Source organism: Salmo salar, chromosome ssa05 (genome assembly GCF_905237065.1).
Source record: "Salmo salar chromosome ssa05, Ssal_v3.1, whole genome shotgun sequence".
Lineage (NCBI taxonomy): Eukaryota > Metazoa > Chordata > Actinopteri > Salmoniformes > Salmonidae > Salmo > Salmo salar.
The window spans coordinates 31,390,815-31,412,391 of NC_059446.1; the positions used below are offsets into that span (position 1 = coordinate 31,390,815).

The following is a 21,577-nucleotide window of genomic DNA, read 5'->3' on the forward strand; positions in this document are numbered from 1 at the left end:
TTTCCAAATGTTTATTTTATTATTGTATTATTAATCCGTACCTCTGCACAAGATTCAATTATTTGATGTTAACAGCTGAATATACAGCTGCATATTAGCCACAAGTTCATTGGTAACACTTTACATTAACGGGCCATCTAAAGAGAAGTTTGTGAAGTGGCAACTTGAGCCAGCAGATATTTGAACCTCTCTGCATTTCTGCTTTGCAGTTGGTTTTCATCTACTATTGATTTAAATCCATCCCTCAGGGCCCGGAGAGCCTTATTTCGTCACTCGCTTGGCGAAAGAACGGCTAGATTTTTGCTGAAAATAGACATGTTCTGTTCTCTCGATTTCCACAAAGTAACTCACTGAGTGCTGCTTGCCTCAAAATAGATACCGGTACCTCAGCAACCAGATTACATCTATGATGTCCAAGACCCAGGGAAGGACACGTTCTAAGGTTTCTGTTTCAGAGCTATTGATGTATTTTGACGTGTTGTGTGTTGATGTGGCAGCATTGCTCAGAAAGCAGGACTGGTGGTGACCGAAGACGTTTGCTGGATTAAATGCAGGGATCTTGTGGTGCAGTCCCTGCAAGGATATAAATTGCTTCAGCATGTAAACGATAAACCCGCACAATAACTCATCTTTCACACAAAATGATATTCTAACTGCGTTCATATGGAACTGCCTTAGGTATTTCAAATAGAGTTTTCTCTTGGTCCTTTGATATCCTCTCATTCCCTTTTTGTCTTTTTTCCTCCCCCTTTTATGACCAGGCTCTCCTCCCCTGAGTGGAACGGGTACGGTCACCGTCTTGGTAGATGACGTCAACGACAACGTCCCTGTGTTCACCTCGTCCACCTTCCACACCACCATTGCAGAGGACGCCCCCACCGGCACTGACGTGCTCCTGGTTAACAGTTCTGACGCAGACGTGGGCCTCAACGGTATCATAAGGTACATTCCAGAGCCAGACGCCCACCCCACTCTGTCCCTAGGGTCATAGGCGGGCTCCTGTATCGCAAGTCGGACATTTTACTCAGATCGCACCCCCGCCTGTTCACCCTCCCCTCGACCCGGTACCCCCAATGGGGATGCGCATGGGGGTAAGGCAACTTGCCCCACTTTCCTAAAACATTGTAATGAGGATGTTAATTGGCTATGACAGAAGTAGTATCGGGGGTTCCACAGGTTCTAGGCCTTACTGGAAATCAGAACCAGTTGCCATCAGTTATTAGTTTCCATTCTCACAGCCCATAAACTTGGGCCTTTTTACTTCTGCTTCTGGACTGTTTGGACCACTTCTGGTTATAGACAGTTTGGTTGTTTGTTGTCCGAATAAGTCTGTGTTCCGTCTGTGTTCACACTTTATTCCATAATTTGTCACCAGTTTCAGGGGAAATGCTTTTCTGGGAAGCTTTTTCAAAATATGTGCTCTTGTGTACATGTATATGTCAGTATACGTTTGTGTCTGCGACTTACTGGAAACTTCTGAAAAATGGAGTGAAACACTATCCTCTTTGGGAAACCAAAAAAGTATGGCTCTTTGGTCACAAAGAATTCCGGGGTGTCTCCAACCCTGAACTTCAGCAGAGAGCAGCTTGAATTAGAAGCCTCTGTGAGAATGAAAAAATACAGGAGAAAATGGAAGTACTAACATGGATAGAATATTAAGATGGATACCTTAAGAATTGGGTAATGCTTTGCGTGATAGATGGTGCTTTCTTCAAACCAAAGAAACAGTAAGGAAGTTATATTACATCTGTGTTTTTCTATTAAATGTACTCTCTGCCTCTTTAAAGCTGTGCCCTCCACATGTCCTCTTCTGTGTGTCCCTACAGTTACAGCTTGACTGGAGGCAACGGTCAGTTTTCCATTAACCCAGGTACAGGCCAGATCATCACCAGCTCCCTACTGGACCGGGAGGCCAGAGCCAACTACCAGCTCCTAGTTGTGGCCACAGACGGGGGGCAGCCCCTGGGCATGTCCAGCTCCGCCACTGTGTCAGTGGTGATAGCTGACATCAACGACAACCCTCCCCGCTTCCACCACCACCCCTACGTCACACACATCCCCGCCTTCACCACAGCAGGTGGGTTCAGATTTGATAAATTCATCTTCATTTCAAATATGAATGTTCTTCTATATCGAATTATATCAGGCTTACACAGTATAATATATGATTTTGTCTCATTTCATCCACTCATTCTCATTTTCAGGCAACTTGGTATTCGCTGTGACGGTGACAGATGAGGACGCTGGACTCAATGCTCAGCTCCACTACTCTCTAACTGGCCGCAACTCTGACAAGTTCAAGATTGACCCCGTAAGAGGAGCCATAACAGCCAATGAGAGGTTGACAGGCAGCTCGGAGGTTACCCTCACTGTCCGAGTGAAAGACGGAGGAACCAATCCCAAAACAGACTCGACCACTGTGACCGTCCGGTTTGTGACCGGGGGAGACTTCCCTGTCATCAAGCTGAAGGATACTACTTTCACATTCCCAGAGAGCCAACCCACAAACACGATCGTTACCATAGTGACCGGGGCCTCTACACGTGGTGGGGCCCTATCATACTACATCGCCAGTGGAAACCTGGATAATGCCTTTCACATTGACCAGTTGACTGGAGAGCTGTCAATCAAACATTCACTGGACTTTGAACACATTCAGAAATATGTGCTCTGGGTTGAGGCCAGGGACCAAGGATTCCCCCCCCATTCCTCCTATGAGAAAGTGGAGATCACAGTGCTGGATGTAAACGACAACCACCCTGTATTTGACAGGGAACCATTCCATGCCGATATACTGGAGAACCTGTCCCCTCAGCGGGTGCTCATGGTGTCTGCCATGGATCAGGACAGCGGCCCTAATGGTCAGCTGGAATATGCCATTATCGACGGCAACAAGGAGAACAGCTTCAGCGTCAACCGGGCCACTGGTGAAATCCGAACGACCAGGCCTCTTGACAGGGAAAAACTAGCTCAATATGCCCTCAAAGTGAAGGCCACCGACCGTGGCAATTCTCCCAAAAGCACAGCTGTGAAAGTCCTGATCAATGTATTAGATGTGAATGATAACGCTCCCAGGTTCTCTAAGATCTTTAGCGCCACAGTGCCCGAAAACGCCCCAGTGGGTTACACTGTCACCAGGGTTACAACCACAGACGAGGACGCAGGTGCTAATGCCATAAGCAAATATTCAATCACAGACGCAAGTATACCGTTCACTATCAATCCAAGTACTGGAGACATAACTATCAGTAGACCACTCAATAGGGAAGACACTGGCCATTACATTGCCAAAGTTTCTGCCCATGACTCTGGCTGGACAGTTAGCACGGATGTCACAATATTTGTAACGGATGTAAATGATAATGCCCCCCGATTCAGTCGACCATCTTACTACCTGGACTACCCTGAGCTTACAGAGGTGGGGTCACTCGTTACTCAGGTGTCTGCGACCGACCCCGACGAAGGTGTCAATGGCAAAATATTCTATTTCATCAGGTCCCAGTCAGAATATTTCAGGATCAATTCAAGCTCGGGAGAAATCTTTATCAAGCAGCATTTAAAATATCAAAACTCAACTGGCAGCAACATAAACATAAATCGGCACAGTTTCATCATTACTGCTTCAGACCGTGCGACCAAGCCATTGATGAGTGAAACTACAGTCATTGTAAACATAGTAGATAGTAATGACAATCCACCCAAGTTTGAATCCTCTAGCTACTTTACCCCTGTCACTAAAAGCGTCAAAGTTGGCACCAAACTTATCAGAGTCATAGCACTTGACCTTAAAGATTTTGGCCTCAACTCTGAGGTGGATTACATAATATCAGGAGGGAATAGCACTAGCAAGTTCAAGCTGGATAAACAAAGTGGATGGGTCGCTGTCGCCTCCTCACTCACCTCAGATATGAACAAGGTGTTCCTCATGGATGTTACAGCCAGAGACAAAGGGAACCCCCCTCTGAGTGCGAGAACCACTGTGAAAGTGGCAGTCACTGAGGAGAACCACCACACACCGGAGTTCTCCCAAAGCCAAGTCACAGCTACCATACCTGAGAGCCTTGCCGTGGGGACAGCCATCAGGACGCTCTCTGCCAGGGACAAGGACAAAGAGATGAACGGGCTTATCACATACAACATCACCACAGGTAATGACAAGGGCCTGTTTACCGTGAACAGTAAAACAGGAGTCCTATCTCTGGCCAATCATCTGGACTTTGAGGAAAAACAAAAGCATGAACTCAGAGTGACAGCCAACGACGGGGGATGGATCGCAAAGACCAGCTACGTCATGGTCACAATCTATGTGACCGATGTTAACGACAACCCACCTATATTTGAACCTGATGAGTATTTCCCTGTGGTACAGGAGAACGTTCCCAGTGGCACAACGGTGGTGAAAATGAATGCCACAGACAGAGATTCAGGGCCCAATGCCGTCATGGCTTACGTGATCCAGTCGTCAGACAGCGACCTCTTTGTAATTGATCCAAACACAGGCGTAATCACCACCCAGGGTTTCCTGGATTACGAGGCTAAGCAGGTCTACCACTTAACAGTGAAGGCCTTCAATGTCCCAGACGAGGAGCGCTGTAGTTTTGCCAATGTCAACATTCAGCTCAAGGGAGCCAATGAATACGTTCCCCGCTTTGTCTCGAAGCAGTATTACTTCGAAATCTCTGAAGCAGCTCCAACAGGCACAGTGGTGGGAGAGGTGTTTGCCAGTGACCGTGACCAAGGGGATGACGGAGTGGTTTACTACCTAATTTTCGGGAAGAGCAGAAGAAAGGGCTTCGGCATCAACAGGAAAACAGGACAGATCTACGTCACAGGCCCCCTCGATCGTGAGAAAGAGGAAAAGATCTCACTCAAAGTCCTGGCGAAGAACGCGGGAAGCATCGGTGGGGCTGATATTGACGAGGTCTTCGTGAACATCACAATCCTGGATGCCAATGATCCTCCTGTTTTCAGCCAGGAACTGTATGATGTTCAGATCAGTGAGGGTCTTTCCTCTGGCAGTCTGGTCACCTTCGTTAGTGCCCAGGACTCTGACTCTGTCCCAAGCTGGAGCAGATTCTCCTACTCCATAGCCTCAGATTTAGAGAAAAATGTCTTCACTATCAACCCCCAGACTGGCCAAGTGTCTGTAGCAGCTGAGCTGGACAGGGAAACCACTCCTGTGTTCAGCCTGACTCTGCTAGCTGTGGACTCTGGCTCACCCTCCGCAACTGGAAGTGCCACCCTGGTTGTGAATCTGGAGGACATTAATGATAACGGTCCTACTCTGAAGACGGTGAGTGCAGAAGTCATGGAGAACCAGCGAGCTGGGACAGATGTCGCAACTCTTACTTCAACCGACCCAGACCTGTCACCCAATCAAGGTCCATTCTCATACAGTCTGCTCAGCGCCGGCTCAGCCAGTAATTACTTCAGCCTCAGCCCCACTGGAGTGCTGACCACCAATCGAGAGATTGACAGGGAGCAGATCAGCGACTTTTACCTCTCTGTGGTGATTAAGGACTCCGGTGTCCCTCAGATGTCCTCAACTGGAACGGTCCACGTAAAAGTAAACGATCAGAATGATAACCCATCAGAGCCACGCTCCGTGGAGATCTTCATCCACTATTTCGGAAACATGTTCCCCGGAGGATCCCTTGGGGTTGTGAAGCCCCAAGACCCAGACATCCAGGACAGCTTTCACTGCTCCTTGACCCCTCCGTCATCCAGTCTGTTCACCATCCCAACAGGCACCTGTGACCTCAACTCAAAGGCCCGCTCAACAGACGGAACATTCGAATTAGCTGTCCGAAGTAGTGATGGTGTCCACGGCTCTGTCAGCAGTAACGTCCGGGTCTTCTTCATGGGGTTCACCAACGCCACTGTGGACAATAGTATCCTGATTCGCCTCCGTACCCAGGGGGTTACCACCTTCCTCACCAATCACTACCTCAGCTTTGTCCGTATCGCAAACTCACAGCTGGCAGGGCTTGGCACTGGAGTACAGCTGTATGGCGCCTTTGAACTCAACAACCAAACATTCCTGATGGCTGCCATAAAGCGAAGCCACGGACAGTATGTCAACCCCAGTGGAGTTGCCACCTTCTTTCAGAGCATCAAAGATGTTCTGCACAGGCAGAGCGGTGTGCACATAGACTCAGTGGATCACGACCCCTGCACACGTAACCCATGCCAAAATGGGGGCAGCTGCAAGAGGCGCCTTAGCGTGGGGCCAGATATGAAGACAGAGGATAGTGTCCCGGTGATCCTTGTCTCAAACCACCCCCATCAGCCCTACGCCTGCAGTTGCAGACCAGGGTACGCAGGGGCGCTGTGTGAGATGGATATAGACGAGTGCCTGCCATCTCCGTGCCACAACGGCGGGACCTGCCACAACCTAGTGGGGGGATTCTCCTGCACCTGCCCAGAGGGATTCACAGGCATGGCCTGCGAGAGGGACGTCAACGAATGCCTCTCCAACCCCTGCAAGAACGGAGCGCTGTGCCAGAATTACCCCGGTGGATTCAACTGCCTCTGCAAATCTGGCTTTGCAGGTACCGTACACCGCCTTAGGAGCCATTTAGATTTTATGAGCAACACAACCACAGATGTTCAGCTAGGCTCAAGTATACACACACTGCACATGACTCACGCTTTTTTGTCCAAGTACAATATTTGCCTCCAAACGAATGCAAGAGGTGTTGTAACCCTAGCATACAGGCTTGACTGCCAAAAACCCAAAACTGTTTGGTTTTACGATTACAAGTTGGGGGGTATCAGCTTTGATCCATATCAGCTTGTCATGTTTACTTTAATAAAAAGGATGATGCGAAATTGACCCCAGTAAGGGCCTTACTGTGGACTGCACACAGTTCACTAGTCTCATATAGTCTCATATTCCTCTGCATGCCTTTCTTTCTACAGTACTTAAGCATATTTTTAATATTTAGGGCTCTGCTCATCTTTCTTATGTTCAAACATTGAGAGGTTTAGTATGTATTAAAGATGGATCCTTCCAGATCCTTAAAGATACTTAAAAAAAAAAGTGAACTATAGATAATTAGCCACTCTATTTTTGTGTAAATCACTCCCTCCCTACTTGAATTTGATGCTGTGATAAATACAATAATATTACTCTTAATGAAGGGAGTGCACATGGAGAAGCATAAATGAGAACAATAGTTTGAATCATGTCTGTTTGATCAGCTGCTGGCTGTAGTGGCTGATAGACACTTCCAATGATCAACAGCAGACATTTTGCCTCAGCACCAGTCATTACTGTCTTTTTTGATTATGGCCATAACAAATGACGACACACGTTGTCGTTTCATCAAGACAAATGGCCCTCCTGAAGAACTGCACCTTTTGACTTACAGAAATTTGCATGCCCTCCCTTTGAACTCTACACTTCCCATTTTCCATGCCTGGTTGTGGTGAAATCATTTTTATAATGGTACAGGAGTCTTAAAAATGCTTAAAAATACATAAGCTGCAGGCCATTGTCAGTGTCGCCCCTTGCATACCTTGTTCTGTCTGTTATTGTACTGTCTTATGTTATTCATCATATTTTCATCATGCTTTAGTTCATTGACTTCAGAGATGAAGTCTACAGTTCTAAAATCTCTATATATTTTTCTACTTTTTCACACATGCAAGTTTCAAAGAAGCTCATAAGATTACAATAGCCTAGATCAAGGTTTCCCAAACTCGGTCCTGGGGCCCTCCCTGGGTGCACGTTTTGGTTTTTGCCCTAGCCCTACACAGCTGATTTAAATAGCCAACTCCTCATCAAGCTTTGATTATTTGAATCAGCTGCGCTAGGACAAAAACCAAAACGTGCACCAAGCGGGTGGCACCAGGACTGAGTGGGAAACCATGGCGTAGACACTCTGTGATTTTAAGCATCAGTGACAGGGTGCCATAGGAAGAAAAAAAACATGAACTGTGTTTGCCCCCACATCTTCCTGTGTTTGCCCCCACGTCTTCCCACCTCGTTCATTTTAATTTGTGTTGTTTTGTGAACCCAGGAAAAACATGTGATTCCATCATCAATCACTGTGAGTGTAACCCATGTTTTAATGGCGGCTCCTGCCAGAACAGAGTGGATGGGTATAACTGTCATTGTCCATTTGGTAAGTATTAACTTAGAGGAAACTGCTACATGATTGAAAACTATCTGGATTTGCAAAATGACTGGGGATAGCATGACACTGTGGATAGCATGTCTCCATGTCACATTTATTCACATACTGTATGTTGTGTAACTGTTTCTCTCTTCTATGCATGATACCCTTATGGTTAGCCTATGATAGCGGATGACAACAGATTCCCAGCTATGTGCTGATTTTGTAGATGCAGTATGGTGAATTATTCATGACATCCCTGTTTCATTTTTTTCATTCCTTTCCTCCTCAGGGGTCTTTGGAAAACACTGTGAACTCAACAGCTACGGCTTTGAGGAGCTGTCCTACATGGAGTTTCCGAGCCTGGATCCCAACAACAACTACATCTACATCAAGTTTGCCACACTAAAGAGCAACGCTCTCCTCATGTACAACCATGACAACCAGACCGGAGACAAGGCGGAATTCCTGGCTCTGGAGATCTTTGAGGGACGGATGCGCTTCTCGTTTAACTTGGGAAGCGGGACCTATAAACTAATCACCATGATAAAAGTTTCAGATGGACAGTTCCACACAGTCATCGCAAGGAGAGCTGGAATGGTGAGAGGCATTTTTGTTATATATGGCTTTATTACCAAGCTGTTTTTATTTGTTTTGCACCATAAACAGTTGGAAAATATATTTGGTTTGAAGTCAATGGTTTTATGGACCTATAATTGCACATATGTAGAGTAACATTCTAAAGCCCCCACATGTAGGCCTATATAGAAGACTAGTTTATGTTTCAATAGCAGTTATGACCTCCTGGGTTTTTATAGCTGAGAGCAGCGTCCAAATTTGGCCTCATATTCTTTTTTTTGCACCGTGAGATGATAATTAAACTGCCCACACACTGGTAGTCCTGCATATAGTTTTCATAGTTGTAATTATATTTGATTGCTTGTTGTGATTTACAATATGGCCTCCAAAATAGCCTCAGACTCTGAAATTCCTTCTATTTGCTCCGAATCTAGTTGTTTCTCTGCCAGTTGTTCAATGGTGGGGCTAAAAAAATTACCAGCCTGTCCAAAGTTGTATAAGTCTCCTGCTGGACTTCAGATTTGTCATTTCCCACCGTGCACTGGGATTTCATAGGAAACTGGCAAAATCATTAAATTGTCAGCTTTGAGAGAGTGACAGGATAGACAGGTGCACAACATGTAGTGAGAAATGCGATGCGCTGCAAATATTATGTGTAGGTTGAGGAATTACGATGTTGAGGTTCTTAACCGAGCTAGAAGAACGAAAACAGAGCGTATTATCTATTTCTCTCCGCTCTGCTGACGAGTATTTTTTCTCCAATATATCAGGGGGTGCTGCAGCACCCTCGGCACCCTTACTTCCCGCGGCTGTAACTGTGAAGGGCATTTTTCAGTTCCTCCACTTTTGGATTCTGAGCAGATGTGATAACCAGACACCAGTCATAGTCCTAGTAATGTAGGAGACACCGAGAGAGTCAAGGACACTGTTGTTTATATGTAAATAATATTCTAGTTCACCCAACTGAAAGCTGCACCCCAGCAAGCATAATTTCTATTATCTATACTCTGTATTATAACAGCAATAGTTATGAGTATGACCTCTAAGAACACTAATGCAGCTTACATTTGTAATACAGTCATTTGCAATTTAACTGCAAAATTTGTTGTAACGTTCTTCTCAAGGCTATTTTTGCCTTATTTCCTATTCCATCCCATTGTGAGGAATGAGATTGGTTTTAGGCCTCACATAAATAATTTACAACTAGTCACACCCTTTAGCATCCACATTCTGTTTTCATCCTCAACAAGTGTTGAACCTGACTTTTTCACATAAATAATAATGGCGAATGGAAGACAATAGCATGGATTTGTCATCCAGAAAGTTGGTCGTTGGAAAAAGTTGATCTCCAGTGACACTTTTCCGCCCTCTTATGTTGTGACATCGCTGATCTGCGGTGTTTACTCTGTTCCCTGAAAGTTAAGCAAACAGAAACAATGCTCCTGGTCTTTTGTCACATTTTATATCCATTTTCAGAGGGTGTTTCCTCGAGAAAACCCTTCGCCACTCGTGAGACACTTGACAGTGTGTGTACGCTGTGGTTAGGCTGCAGGGGCTTTGATCTGAGAGAAAGGCATTAATAAAAATGCCCATCTGGCGCCGAATGGTAGCCCTTGCCCTTCAGCGACAAAGCCCTGAGACAAATGAATCTTTTTTTCCCTTGTTGTTCTTTTGCCTCGTAAATTGTACGTTTCTGTGTTAGCGATTAGCGCAGGAAGGGAGGGTGGGGTCACGCTCTCTGGCATCTCTTGGATGATTTGTGCTCACGTTCCGAGCAGGCCGCTCCGTGTTTACCTAAGATCTTGGTATATGTGGAGCATGCTGTCATGGTTTTTCAACACGTTCACACACTTTTCATTTCTCCTGCCACCTCTTTTTTCACCTCAGTCAAGCTTCAGAGACCACAGAATTAAAGAGAAAGTAGAACAATTATTAGCCTTGGCTAACAGTAAAGGTCATATCTTAGGGAATTTTAGATTTCCATGTAGGTCTACTGCGTCTTCATAATGATGGTTTCAAATACAGTATGCTATCGAAAATAACATTAATTGTAACTTACAAAATCCGTCATGTAGTTGTATTTACTGTTGTCTGTCTGTCTTCCTGCAAACTGGAGTGCTCATCTGAGTAAGATATTACTGTCTGTGCTGGTACAACCATCAGGAAGGTGCAACTTGTGTGGTAATTTGTTTTGTGTTGTATGTGTGCTGTACAGTCAAAGCAGAATAACATGTGCGTGACCGTGTCTCTGCTCCTCTCGTCATTCAGGCTGCGTCCCTGACAGTCGATCTGTGTGGGGACGATCAGGAGCCAGGCTACTGTGCTGTGAGCAACGTGGCTGTCCATACTGACTGGTAAGAACACATAACATTACATAGAGCTTACCACACAGTCCATCCTGGCAACGTACACCCAGCTGTCAACTACATAGTGAAAGGCTCAGTTCGGTAGAAGATACTTTGGGTATAAGGGAAACATTTATTTCCAGATGCAAATAGCACTTTATTTCCATGATATACTGTAGTAAATAAACATAATTCCCTGAGAGAGAGAAACATAATGCCATTTGAAGCTGTTCACTGTCAGAGTAGCTCTTTCTGGCCACCTTCAATTTATACAAACATCCTCATCGGTCACTATTGGTTCTCATTCTGGGAAGTTGAAAATATCAACAGTACAACAATATCTCATGTCTCTGCAAAGAATGGAACGGTCTGTGGACCCATCCATCATGTCGACTGTTCTCAATGAACCCTTGCATATGCACGTTGGCTTGTGTAAACCATAGTGTCTGTAAACACATACATGGACATCACGTGTACCGTTTAGCATTGTGAGAGGCCCAGAGTGAAAAGCTGTCTGGATCCATAGGGGGAGGACTGTGTGTGAGACTGTCTGAGTGAGCGATCTGGCAGATGAGGAGGGTCTGCTGAAGTTTATTTGCGGAGGGCCCGGACCCCTGTAGGGCCATGTTGTTGTGAGAGGCGCTGACCCCCAGTGGCTTCTCCTTCTCCTCCTTGCAGGATCCTGGACGTTGGGCCCAACCGGCTCTCGGTGGGAGGCGTCAGGTCAATAGAGCCCGTCCTTCATCACCGTGGCCAGGTCGCCACACACGACTTTGTGGGCTGCATCATGGAGTTCGCCGTCAACGGCCGCCCACTGGAGCCCAGTCAGGCCCTGGCATCCCATGGCATCCTTGACAGGTTTAGCTCTCTCCCTACCTCTTTCTTTCCTACATCCTTCCATCCTACTCAACCCCCAAACTCTCCCAGCAGGATATCTGGTCATTCTCTGTAGCTCTCAACCCTCAAGAACCGCTGAAAAGCCATCTTTGATATAAATAGCAGACATACAGTTTTTTTGGAATAGTAGAATGGAGATTTTTTCTTTTAGTTTGTTGTGAATAGTGGCGAGGACAGATCTTTTAATATGCTAATTCCCTGGGTCTTTTATGTTTTTTGTATTGGAGGAGTTGCATCTGCCGGGTCCTATAGAGGGCCCGCTGTCCACCATGGGGGCTGACTTGTCTGTCTGTCCGTAGATGTCCCAGACTGGAGGGAGCCTGCACAGCCAACGCCTGCAGACATGGGGGCACCTGTATTGACTACTGGTCCTGGCAGCAGTGCAAATGCATGGAGGGCTTCACCGGCAAAAACTGCGAGAAATGTAAGAATCCCTTTGGAGGGGAATTTTGGCTGACTGTGCTTGCAGTCTGAGTCACACACTTCTTGTGAATTTGACCATCACTCAGATGCAGATTGTATCATTTCCTTTGATTTACCCTGCCCTGACTTGTGCTTTTTATTCTTTCATAGACATCACGGCCGACACGGCTCTCTCGCTGGACGGGACTGGTCGGCTTGACTACGCCATGCGCCAGAGCCCCAAACGGGACGTTCTGCTACGCCAGAGCCTCATGGGCTTGACCTCTGACCTCTCTGGGCCCAGCAGCCTTGAGGTCAAGTTCCGCACCCGCAGCAAGAGTGGCACCCTGCTCCATGTCCAGGAGAGCAGCAACTACACCACCATCAAGGTAAAGGGAGGCTCCACGGAGCGATGCCAGAGACATGCTAGAATGTGTCTGCTGTTCCCAAAGCATCCGGAGGCACAAGTGAGCGTACATACAGGCATGTTAGTATATTTGTCAGTTTCTCCATTTGCTACTCGGTCGTCATCCTGAGATCCACACGTAAACATGTCACACATACACACAGTCCTCCCTTAGCTCCCCATCCCTGAGTCAAAGCTATAAGGGGACCTGTCTTCATCACCTCCTCCCATTACCCATATATATATATATATGCTCCATATGCTCCTTCAATCTGCTGCTATACACTTCAAGGCTCTGAGTGATTCGGGGCAGCTGCCCAAGGGCCTGAGCTCGCATTCATCCTCTTCCATTTTCCCCCAGTCCACTTCCTTTCCTCCAGGACACACCGGGTCTCTCTGGTTGTGTTTTCCAGTGCAGAGCAGGCCCCCAGAATCCCCCCTACCACTACTACCATACAGCCCAAAGAGCAATATTGAATGTACTGTGTGACCCTAGAAAAGGAGAATAACTTGTACAGGAGTATAAATAATGTAAAAGAGATAAGTTTAATTGGTTCTCCAGATCTCTTTTCCTGTGTTTTTGGCTCGCGGGACTTTTCTTTTCCAGATTTTGTCGTGAACCTTTAAAATCAATTCCTCCTGAAATGTATGAGATTACCATACACAATGCCTGGCACACATTCATTTTCTAAGAGAAAGTCATATTGGTTCATTACTTTTATACAATGAACTCTTATTGCGTGTGGATATAGTTTATGTATATTGAAAGTAATACCATTTACTGGTCCTGCATACATATCATGATCATAATAATAATATCAGTCTGGTTTACTGGTATTTGGCACATGCAACATTTTCCTCTGCACTGCAACTAGGGTTGCAAAGTGACTGGTAATTTACCAAAGTTACCGGAATCTTCAGTAATTTTGGTAATTAACAGCAAATCAATGGAAATCTATCGTAATTTTGAATAACTTCAAAGAAATATGTATTTATATATAGTGTTCATTTATTATATCTGTGTTCATATTGTTTCTAGTAGATAGACCATATGGTTCCAGAGAAAATAGCTTATTTAATGAAAAAATCATCAAGTCAACAATGGCATTCATTTCCAACTATTGACTTGTTTCACAACTACCACCAGTTTGATGCGAAAACATTGCCAACAAATACATATTGACATAGTAAAATGAATAAAAGTTAGTAAAAAAAATGTATAAAGACATTTCATGCTAAAACCCTCATTCCAATGGTATTCACTAAGTTGATGGTTTATATTTAGGATAATGTTTTACAGCTGTGTCATTCTATTTTGTATTATTTAATCATTTCAGATATTTTACATGATAAGGCCACACAGAGGGACACAGATTATTGGGGACACCTGTGATAATCTGAAGTACCCAAAAGGGCCACTAGATGTCTTGTGATAGATTACGTAAAATCCTTGAAAGATACCACAATTCTGGTAGTTTACTGGTAAACTTCTAAAGTTTCCAGTAATACACCCTGCCTTTGCAAACCTAACTGCAACAGTCGTTATTGTAAAGGAAAATGTGTTTTCAATCAACTGTCCTACCTGTTACAGTAACGATACTGTAAATAGAATTCCAAAACAAGAACAACTCTCCGACTGAAATGAAACATCAACAACATCCCAGAGTTGAGCATTATCAGAGCCTGAGCATATAATCATATCATCATGCTTGTCCATTTCTCCAAGCTCTCCTTCCCAACAAACATATACAATACAGTATCTATGTCTGTCCGCCCATCTGCGTCCGCCCATCTGCGTCCGTCTGTCTGCGTCCGTCTGTCTGTGTCCGCCCGTCTGTGTCCGTCTGTCTGTGTCCGCCCCTCTGTGTCCGTCCATCTGTCTACATGTGCATCTATCCATCCATCAATCCATCCATCTAACTTCATCTCTGTCTCTTTCCCCCCAGCTAAAAAATGGCAATGTCCACTACATCTCTGACGCGGGTGTGGGGGGCAAGGTGGAGAGGACCCTGGGGGAGATGGTCCTATCAGATGGCCAGTGGCACGTCCTGCAGATTTTCAAAAACGGCTCAGCCACCTCCCTTCATGTGGACGGAGCCCTCCTCAAGCTCATCCAGCACCCCACCCAGGACTTTGGGGGTCTTAACGTCCTGACCATGTCCCTCGGTGGTGTCCCCTCTGGCCCCACCCAGCAGAAAATTGCATCAGGTGAGTTGGTGATATGTGAAGTTGCTGTTATTGTAATACACTGAGTGCACAAAACATTAAGGGACACCTTCCTAACATTGAGTTGGACCCCCCCCATTTGCCCTCAGAACAGCCTCAATGCATCGGGGCATGGACTGTACAAGGTGTTGAAAGAATTCCACAGGGATGCTGGCCCATGTTGACTCCAATGCTTTCCACAGTTGTGTCAAGTTGGCTGGATGTCTTTGGTGGTGGACCATTGTTGATACACACGGGAAACTGTTGAGTGTGAAAAACCCAGCAGGGTTGCAGTTCTTTACACACTCAAACTGGCACTTACTACCAGACCCCGTTCAAAGGCACTTAGATTTTTTGTCTTGCCCGTTATCCCTCTGAACGGCACACATACACAATCCATATCTCAATTGTCTCACGGCTTAAAAATCCTTCTTTAACCTGTCTCCTCCACTTCATCTACACTGATTGAAGTGGATTTAACAAGTGACATCAATAAGGATCATAGCCTTCACCTGGTCAGTCTGTCATGGAAAGACATGTTTTGTACACACAGTGTAGTATGTGAATGGTAGATACCTTTTTCACTGAATAAAAGGTATTATGTTGACCATATTAGGTGGTGTTCCAGTCCTGCTGTCTGGAGCTAGTGTAAATTGTGTTTTTGACGTTGGACACATATTTGCCTGTGAGATATTTACAGTAGAAGAGAGTTAATGTTGCTCTCTTTGACGGATCATTTCTAGACAATAACTAATGTGAAACTAGTTGAATTAGGTGGGGGAGCCCCGCCTTTGATGCTTTCATGTTTTCATCTCTTTTCTCTGGAACCTCGGCTTTGGTTAGGCCTAAATCACGTATCAAATGTCCTCAACTCTGACTTGAAAATAGTTTGGATAGGGTGAACGAGAGGGCTTCCAGAGGGAGGGATGCACCGCTGTAAATGTCTGACTTTTAGGGGAAAGAAAATGACTTAATACTATGGACTGGACTAATATGGTAAAAAAAATGAGCAATTTGAATGATTTGTTGGCCTCTTTCACACAGCAAGGTCCAGGATATATTTCAAAATAAACACGCTCTGAACACGCAGATCTATGGCAGGCTGCCTTGCCTAGCACACTGATAATCTGGTCACGGTTTCTTGGGGCCACGCCTGCACCAAATAAGAACTGACCCTCGCTCAATATGCGTATCGAAGCAGTTGTGTGCATTCAACTAGTAAGATTATAATGAATAGGACAAAATGGTTTTCATTTATATTGGGATAAATTCAATAAACATGTTTACATCTGTGAGGGACATTGTGAGGCAATATGAAAGCAAAGGTTTGAATTGGTCACCAAAAAATGTCTTCCACATGGATGTCTTGAAGCAATATGAGGTCTGAATTTAGATTGTCTGGCATCGACTTCCCATGTTTTAGTAAATAATCATATTGGTTTCTCTCAGAATTTACCCATTTGAGAATGTGATCTGTCGAGGTATTTTCCATGAAAAAATTTCATTGAGATTTTAATCGATGCTGAACCAATAGCCGACAAAATTCCCCCAGTTCTGATTATAGCTTTCAGTTCCTGTTAATTATAAGGAGGCGATCCCAGCCTCATTGCAAATTCTGAAAAGCAATCAAACTTGTCATTCGGAAACTATGATCTTCCAAGCCACTGTGTTGTCTTAATAACCATCCAGGACTACTTCCTGTTTACTGAACACCTCTTCCTATTCTTCCTGCAGGCTTTGACGGCTGCCTGGCCTATGTGAAATACAATGGGGAGAATCTACCATTCAGTGGAGATCACAGCGCCATCACCATCTCCAAGACCAGCTCAGCCGTTAAGATCGGCTGCAGAGGGCCCAACCTGTGTGAGAGCAGCCCTTGCTGGGACGGCCTGATGTGCGTCAACCAGTGGTACACCTACCAGTGCCTTCCACCCGGCGAATGTGCCTCCAGCCCTTGCCAGAACCGAGGGAGCTGCGTCCCTGGTCCCCGTTCTAGTTACACCTGCGTCTGCTCTGAGTTCTATACTGGCAAGACCTGCGAGACCCTGGTGGCGTGCCTGGGGGTTCAATGCCCTCAGGGCACTCTCTGCAAGACGGCCAACAATGGCGGCTTCATCTGCAGCCCGAGCCCCACGGCCAAGGAGCTTACCTTGCCCATCTGGGCAGTGCCGGCCATTGTGGGAAGCTGTGCCACAGCCCTGGCCCTGGTGGTGCTCAGTCTGATCCTCTGCAACCACTGCAAGGGCCGCAACAAGACCAAAGTGCCAAAGGAGGAGAAGCAGCCTAAGGAGAAGAAGAAGAAGAAGAAAAAAGGGAGCGAGAACGTGGCCTTTGACGACCCAGATAACATCCCGCCGTACGGTGATGACATGACGGTGAGGAAGCAGCCTGAGGGGAACCCCAAGCCTGACATCATCGAGAGGGAAAACCCCTACCTGATATATGACGAGACGGACATTCCCCACAACAATGAGACCATCCCCAGCGCCCCCTGTGCCCCCTGCCAGATGCCTGAGGCAGACATGGAGCACTATGACATAGACAACGCCAGCAGCATCGCCCCGTCCGACGCCGACATCATCCAGCATTACAAGCAGTTCCGCAGCCACACGCCCAAGTTCTCCATCCAGAGACACAGCCCTCTGGGCTTCGCCAGACAGTCTCCCCTGCCATTGGGGGCCACCAGCTACACCTACCAGCCCCAGTACAGCCAAGCCCTGAGGTCCACCCCTCATAGCCACTCAGCCTGCCCCACTCCCAACCCCCTCTCCAGGCACAGCCCGGCCCCGTTCACCAAGCCCTCGTCCTTCTACCGCAACACCCCCACCAGAGAGCTTAACCTGGCCCGCAGGGATGGCAGCCCTCTTGACTTGCACCACAATGAGATGGGCCAGCAGGGAGCCATGTTCAACTATGCCAACCGGCTGGGCCGACGCAGCAAGAGCCCCCAGACTATGGGGGGCCACAGCTCCAGGCCTGGCAGCCGGCTCAAGCAGCCCATCGAGCAGATCCCCCTGGAGACAGGGCCCCCCGTGGGGCTGTCCATTGAGGAGGTGGAGCGACTCAACACGCCGCGGCCCCGCAACCCCAGCATCTGCAGCGCCGACCACGGCCGCTCCTCGTCTGAAGAGGACTGCCGGAGGCCCCTGTCACGGGTGCGCAACCCAGCCGATGGCATCCCTGCCCCGGAGTCGTCATCTGAGAGCGACTCCCACGACTCCTTCACCTGCTCAGAGATGGAGTACGACCGGGAGAAGCCCGTGGCCTACAGCTCCAGGGTGCCCAAGCTGTCGCAGGTCAACGAGTCAGATGCCGACGATGAGGACTACGGCGGTCGGCTCAAGCAGAGGCGCTACTCCAGCCGGAGGACCGAGGGCGGGCCTGCTGCACAGGCACCGATGACAGACCACTACACTTTGCCCCATAAACTGGGCCAACAAGCCGGGGGCTTCAACTGGGACAACCTGTTGAACTGGGGCCCAGGCTTCGGCCATTACGTAGATGTGTTCAAGGACCTGGCCCTGCTGCCGGAGAACGCAGCCGCGAAAGAGATGAACATTGAGATGAACATTGAGATGAACAGTGGGGATGGGTCAGTGACCATTCTGAACGAAGGGGAGGCCGAGCAATATGTATGAGACTATTTATTACAATCCTGTACAGTATGGTATGTTCTCTAAAAGAGAAACTAAGCCGATGTAGATAAGAAGCAGAGAACATTGGGCTAGCCGTCTCCGTTAATTTCTTTGTGGAAATAAGACAAACTTCAATGCAGTAAAGCAGAAAATGACACCTGTAATATTACTTCTAATGGAGTTAGCCCCTTGGAAGAGTATACCAGTCCTTTCCAGACCACTAATTGTACAATCGTCTCTGCGGTCTCATTATGCGTTATACATTAACACTGAATGGTTGGAACAAAAATCCTGTGTCTGAATTCAATTTGATGACTGCAAAGCTAAAGTTGATCTTCATCAAATGTAGCTGGTCTGTATTACCAATAATGCCGCTCCTTTGCGAAACTTCTGTCACATTCACCAGTGAAAGATAAGAAGAGCGATAGCATTGAAACACTCACAAGAGAATTTCCAAAGGCCATAGCAATAGAAACCCCAGCCTGTGTCTTTTTTGTCCCATTTCTCATTTTTAAAAGGAAGCATATGTGTATGATCCTACTGCACCTCTAGGCATCAAGATACAGCCCTCGTGTAAAAATGAGCACACCACTTTGCTTGCACGGTAATCGAGGCCTGCCAATGTTATGACCCAAGCACGATAACCGCTCTCTGGCTGTATGTGTTCTCTCAGATGACTGGCTAAGCACTCCAAGAGCTAGGATTAATCAAGTCCCTGCCTTATAGACATTTGAGGATTTAAGGATGCTGAGGATACTATTGTTTCTGTTGGCGGGGTTGGGACGGGAAGGTTCTGTGATGAATAGTCTGGGTCACAATCCCCCGAGCCTGAGTGTTATTTGACCAGCCAAAAGGTTCGGCCGATGATAGCTGATCCATCCCGTCATGACGTGAACCCCACCCTACTAAGACTATGAACTTGTGTACATTTCTTTCTATTCATGGGAAATCATGGATGTCATCGTTGTCAGTGTTTTTGTGCATTATTTTTAAATGTATGGTTTCTACTTTTTGTACTGTTTATTAACTTAAATTACTTAAAATGGGTTTTTATGGATATTTTCACATTCTGAAGTGTGTTCTTACTTTCAGGGAAAGTAAGATTGAAGACTTATCTTTTACATTTGTTACATATGTAACGTCAGTATTTTCCACTTTTGATAAAACTATAACACACTTTATGCTTTGTACATGTAAAAAGCCAATAACAGAATAAAAAAGTATTTATTTAAAGGTCTCTTTCAATACAAAGTGAGCATGTCATGTGGTAAGCAATCTCACTGCAATCTTGTGGGGGGGGGCACCTTTTGTGCTCAGATTGCAGCTCAATAATGTGGGTGGTATGGTATTTTATACTCTAAGGACTCTAAGACTGTTGTGAGCAGAGTTTAAATAAAGCATGTGCTGAATTGAACAAAACATTTTAAAAGGCCATTGAGGACCTAAATGAAACTGAGCCACAGTGCTGGCAGCCAAGCACAACATCCCGCGGACTCGGCGACGCAGGGCCCTCTATTGCTTTCAACAATTATTTACATCTGGCTTATTGAGTAGAACTATTTTTTTGTAGCCTGGTGATCCGGTATGCAACATGCTTATCTTCTCCGTCATCGAGAGAGAGGGGCCACGAAGAGAGAGAGTGGGGAGCCATGAACCAAGCGAAAAGTGACAACCCAAATCTGGTAGATTACTGTGGACTCCTGGAGAGGTTCTGTCCTGCCGAGACCAATGTTGACGTAGACTGCTTGGGAATGCTGTACCATGCCGATGCTGAAATAATAACACTCACAAGGATAATGATAGTAAGTGAAAAAGGACCTCGTGTAAATACAAGAGATGAATTCAAATAAACCTCACAGCAGCTCTCTCACTCTACTGTGTGAGATTGGCATGGCAGGGTATCAAAATGAAACCGAGAGTCGAAGATTGCATAGCATGCACTCCTCTCTAACTACATGTGAATTAGAAAGGGAGACATACCCCCATAGGTGAGAGGGAGACAGGCAGGGGCGGATGGCAAAAATAAATACCAGCCCATCTGGCATTTGCCAGATGGGATGATATTTCTTTTCCTTAGTGGGCCTTTTTTTTTGGTGGGCAAAATGATCATTATCTTGCTAATAATGAGGGCCTCAAGGGAACAAAATGGCCGGTGTGGGGGCCTGAGGGAAAGAAATGGTCCGGTGTGTTAGATTTCTGGTCCCAGTCAACCCCTGGAGACAAGGCTGCTTCATAAAGGTAGCATTGTCCTACTATATAAAGTAGATATATTTGCCCAAGAAGGATTTGTTGTTGTAAAGTTGCAAAAATTGGGTTGCAGCATTGTCTTTTTGTAATAATTTACATTAGCTGGTTATGAAATGTAATTACTCCAGTGTATACTGTATATTTCTGAGGAACATACCATATATAACTGAGTAAATACAGTTAATGTTATTTCAATAGAGTAAAATGGACAATCACTCAGTCTAGAATGACTTCTCATGATTAACAATGTCAATTTAGCAGTGCAGTGTGACTACGTTATCAACATTCGCCACATGAAGTTACCAACGTGTAAAAAAAAATTCCCTCTTAGGTCAGTTAGGATCACCACTTTATTTAAAGAATGTGAAATGTCAGAATAATAGTAGAGAGAATGATTTATTTCAGCTTTTATTTCTTTCATCACATTCCCAGTGGGTCAGAAGTTTACATACACTCAATTAGTATTTGGTAGCATTGCCTTTAAATTGTTTAACTTGGGTCAAACGTTTTGGGTAGCCTTCCACAAGTTTCCCACAATAAGTTGGGTGAATTTTGGCCCATTCCTCCTGACAGAGCTGGTGTAACTGAGTCAGGTTTGCAGGCCTCCTTGCTCGCACATACTTTTTCAGTTCTGCCCACATGTTTTCTATAGGATTGAGGTCAGGGCTTTGTGATGGCCACTCCAATACCTTGACTTTGTTGTCCTTAAGCCATTTTGCCACAACTTTGGAAGTACACTTG

The 21,577-nt window shown here is 46.0% G+C and overlaps 1 protein-coding gene across 1 annotated transcript in view; it reads left to right on the forward strand.

Moving 5' to 3' along the window:
• The window catches only part of LOC106604622 (protocadherin Fat 4), a 98,447-nt gene extending 78,625 nt beyond the window's left edge, over positions 1-19,822 (forward strand). The window contains exons 7-17 of the mRNA XM_014199440.2: positions 762-942; positions 1,827-2,077; positions 2,205-6,551; positions 8,025-8,129; positions 8,413-8,720; positions 10,968-11,053; positions 11,723-11,902; positions 12,241-12,365; positions 12,515-12,732; positions 14,696-14,957; positions 16,689-19,822. Coding sequence (XP_014054915.2) covers positions 762-942; positions 1,827-2,077; positions 2,205-6,551; positions 8,025-8,129; positions 8,413-8,720; positions 10,968-11,053; positions 11,723-11,902; positions 12,241-12,365; positions 12,515-12,732; positions 14,696-14,957; positions 16,689-18,592 — 7,967 coding nt within the window. The 3' untranslated portion in view covers positions 18,593-19,822. The remainder of the gene's footprint in view (positions 1-761; positions 943-1,826; positions 2,078-2,204; positions 6,552-8,024; positions 8,130-8,412; positions 8,721-10,967; positions 11,054-11,722; positions 11,903-12,240; positions 12,366-12,514; positions 12,733-14,695; positions 14,958-16,688) is intronic.
• Positions 19,823-21,577: the final 1,755 nt, after the last annotated feature.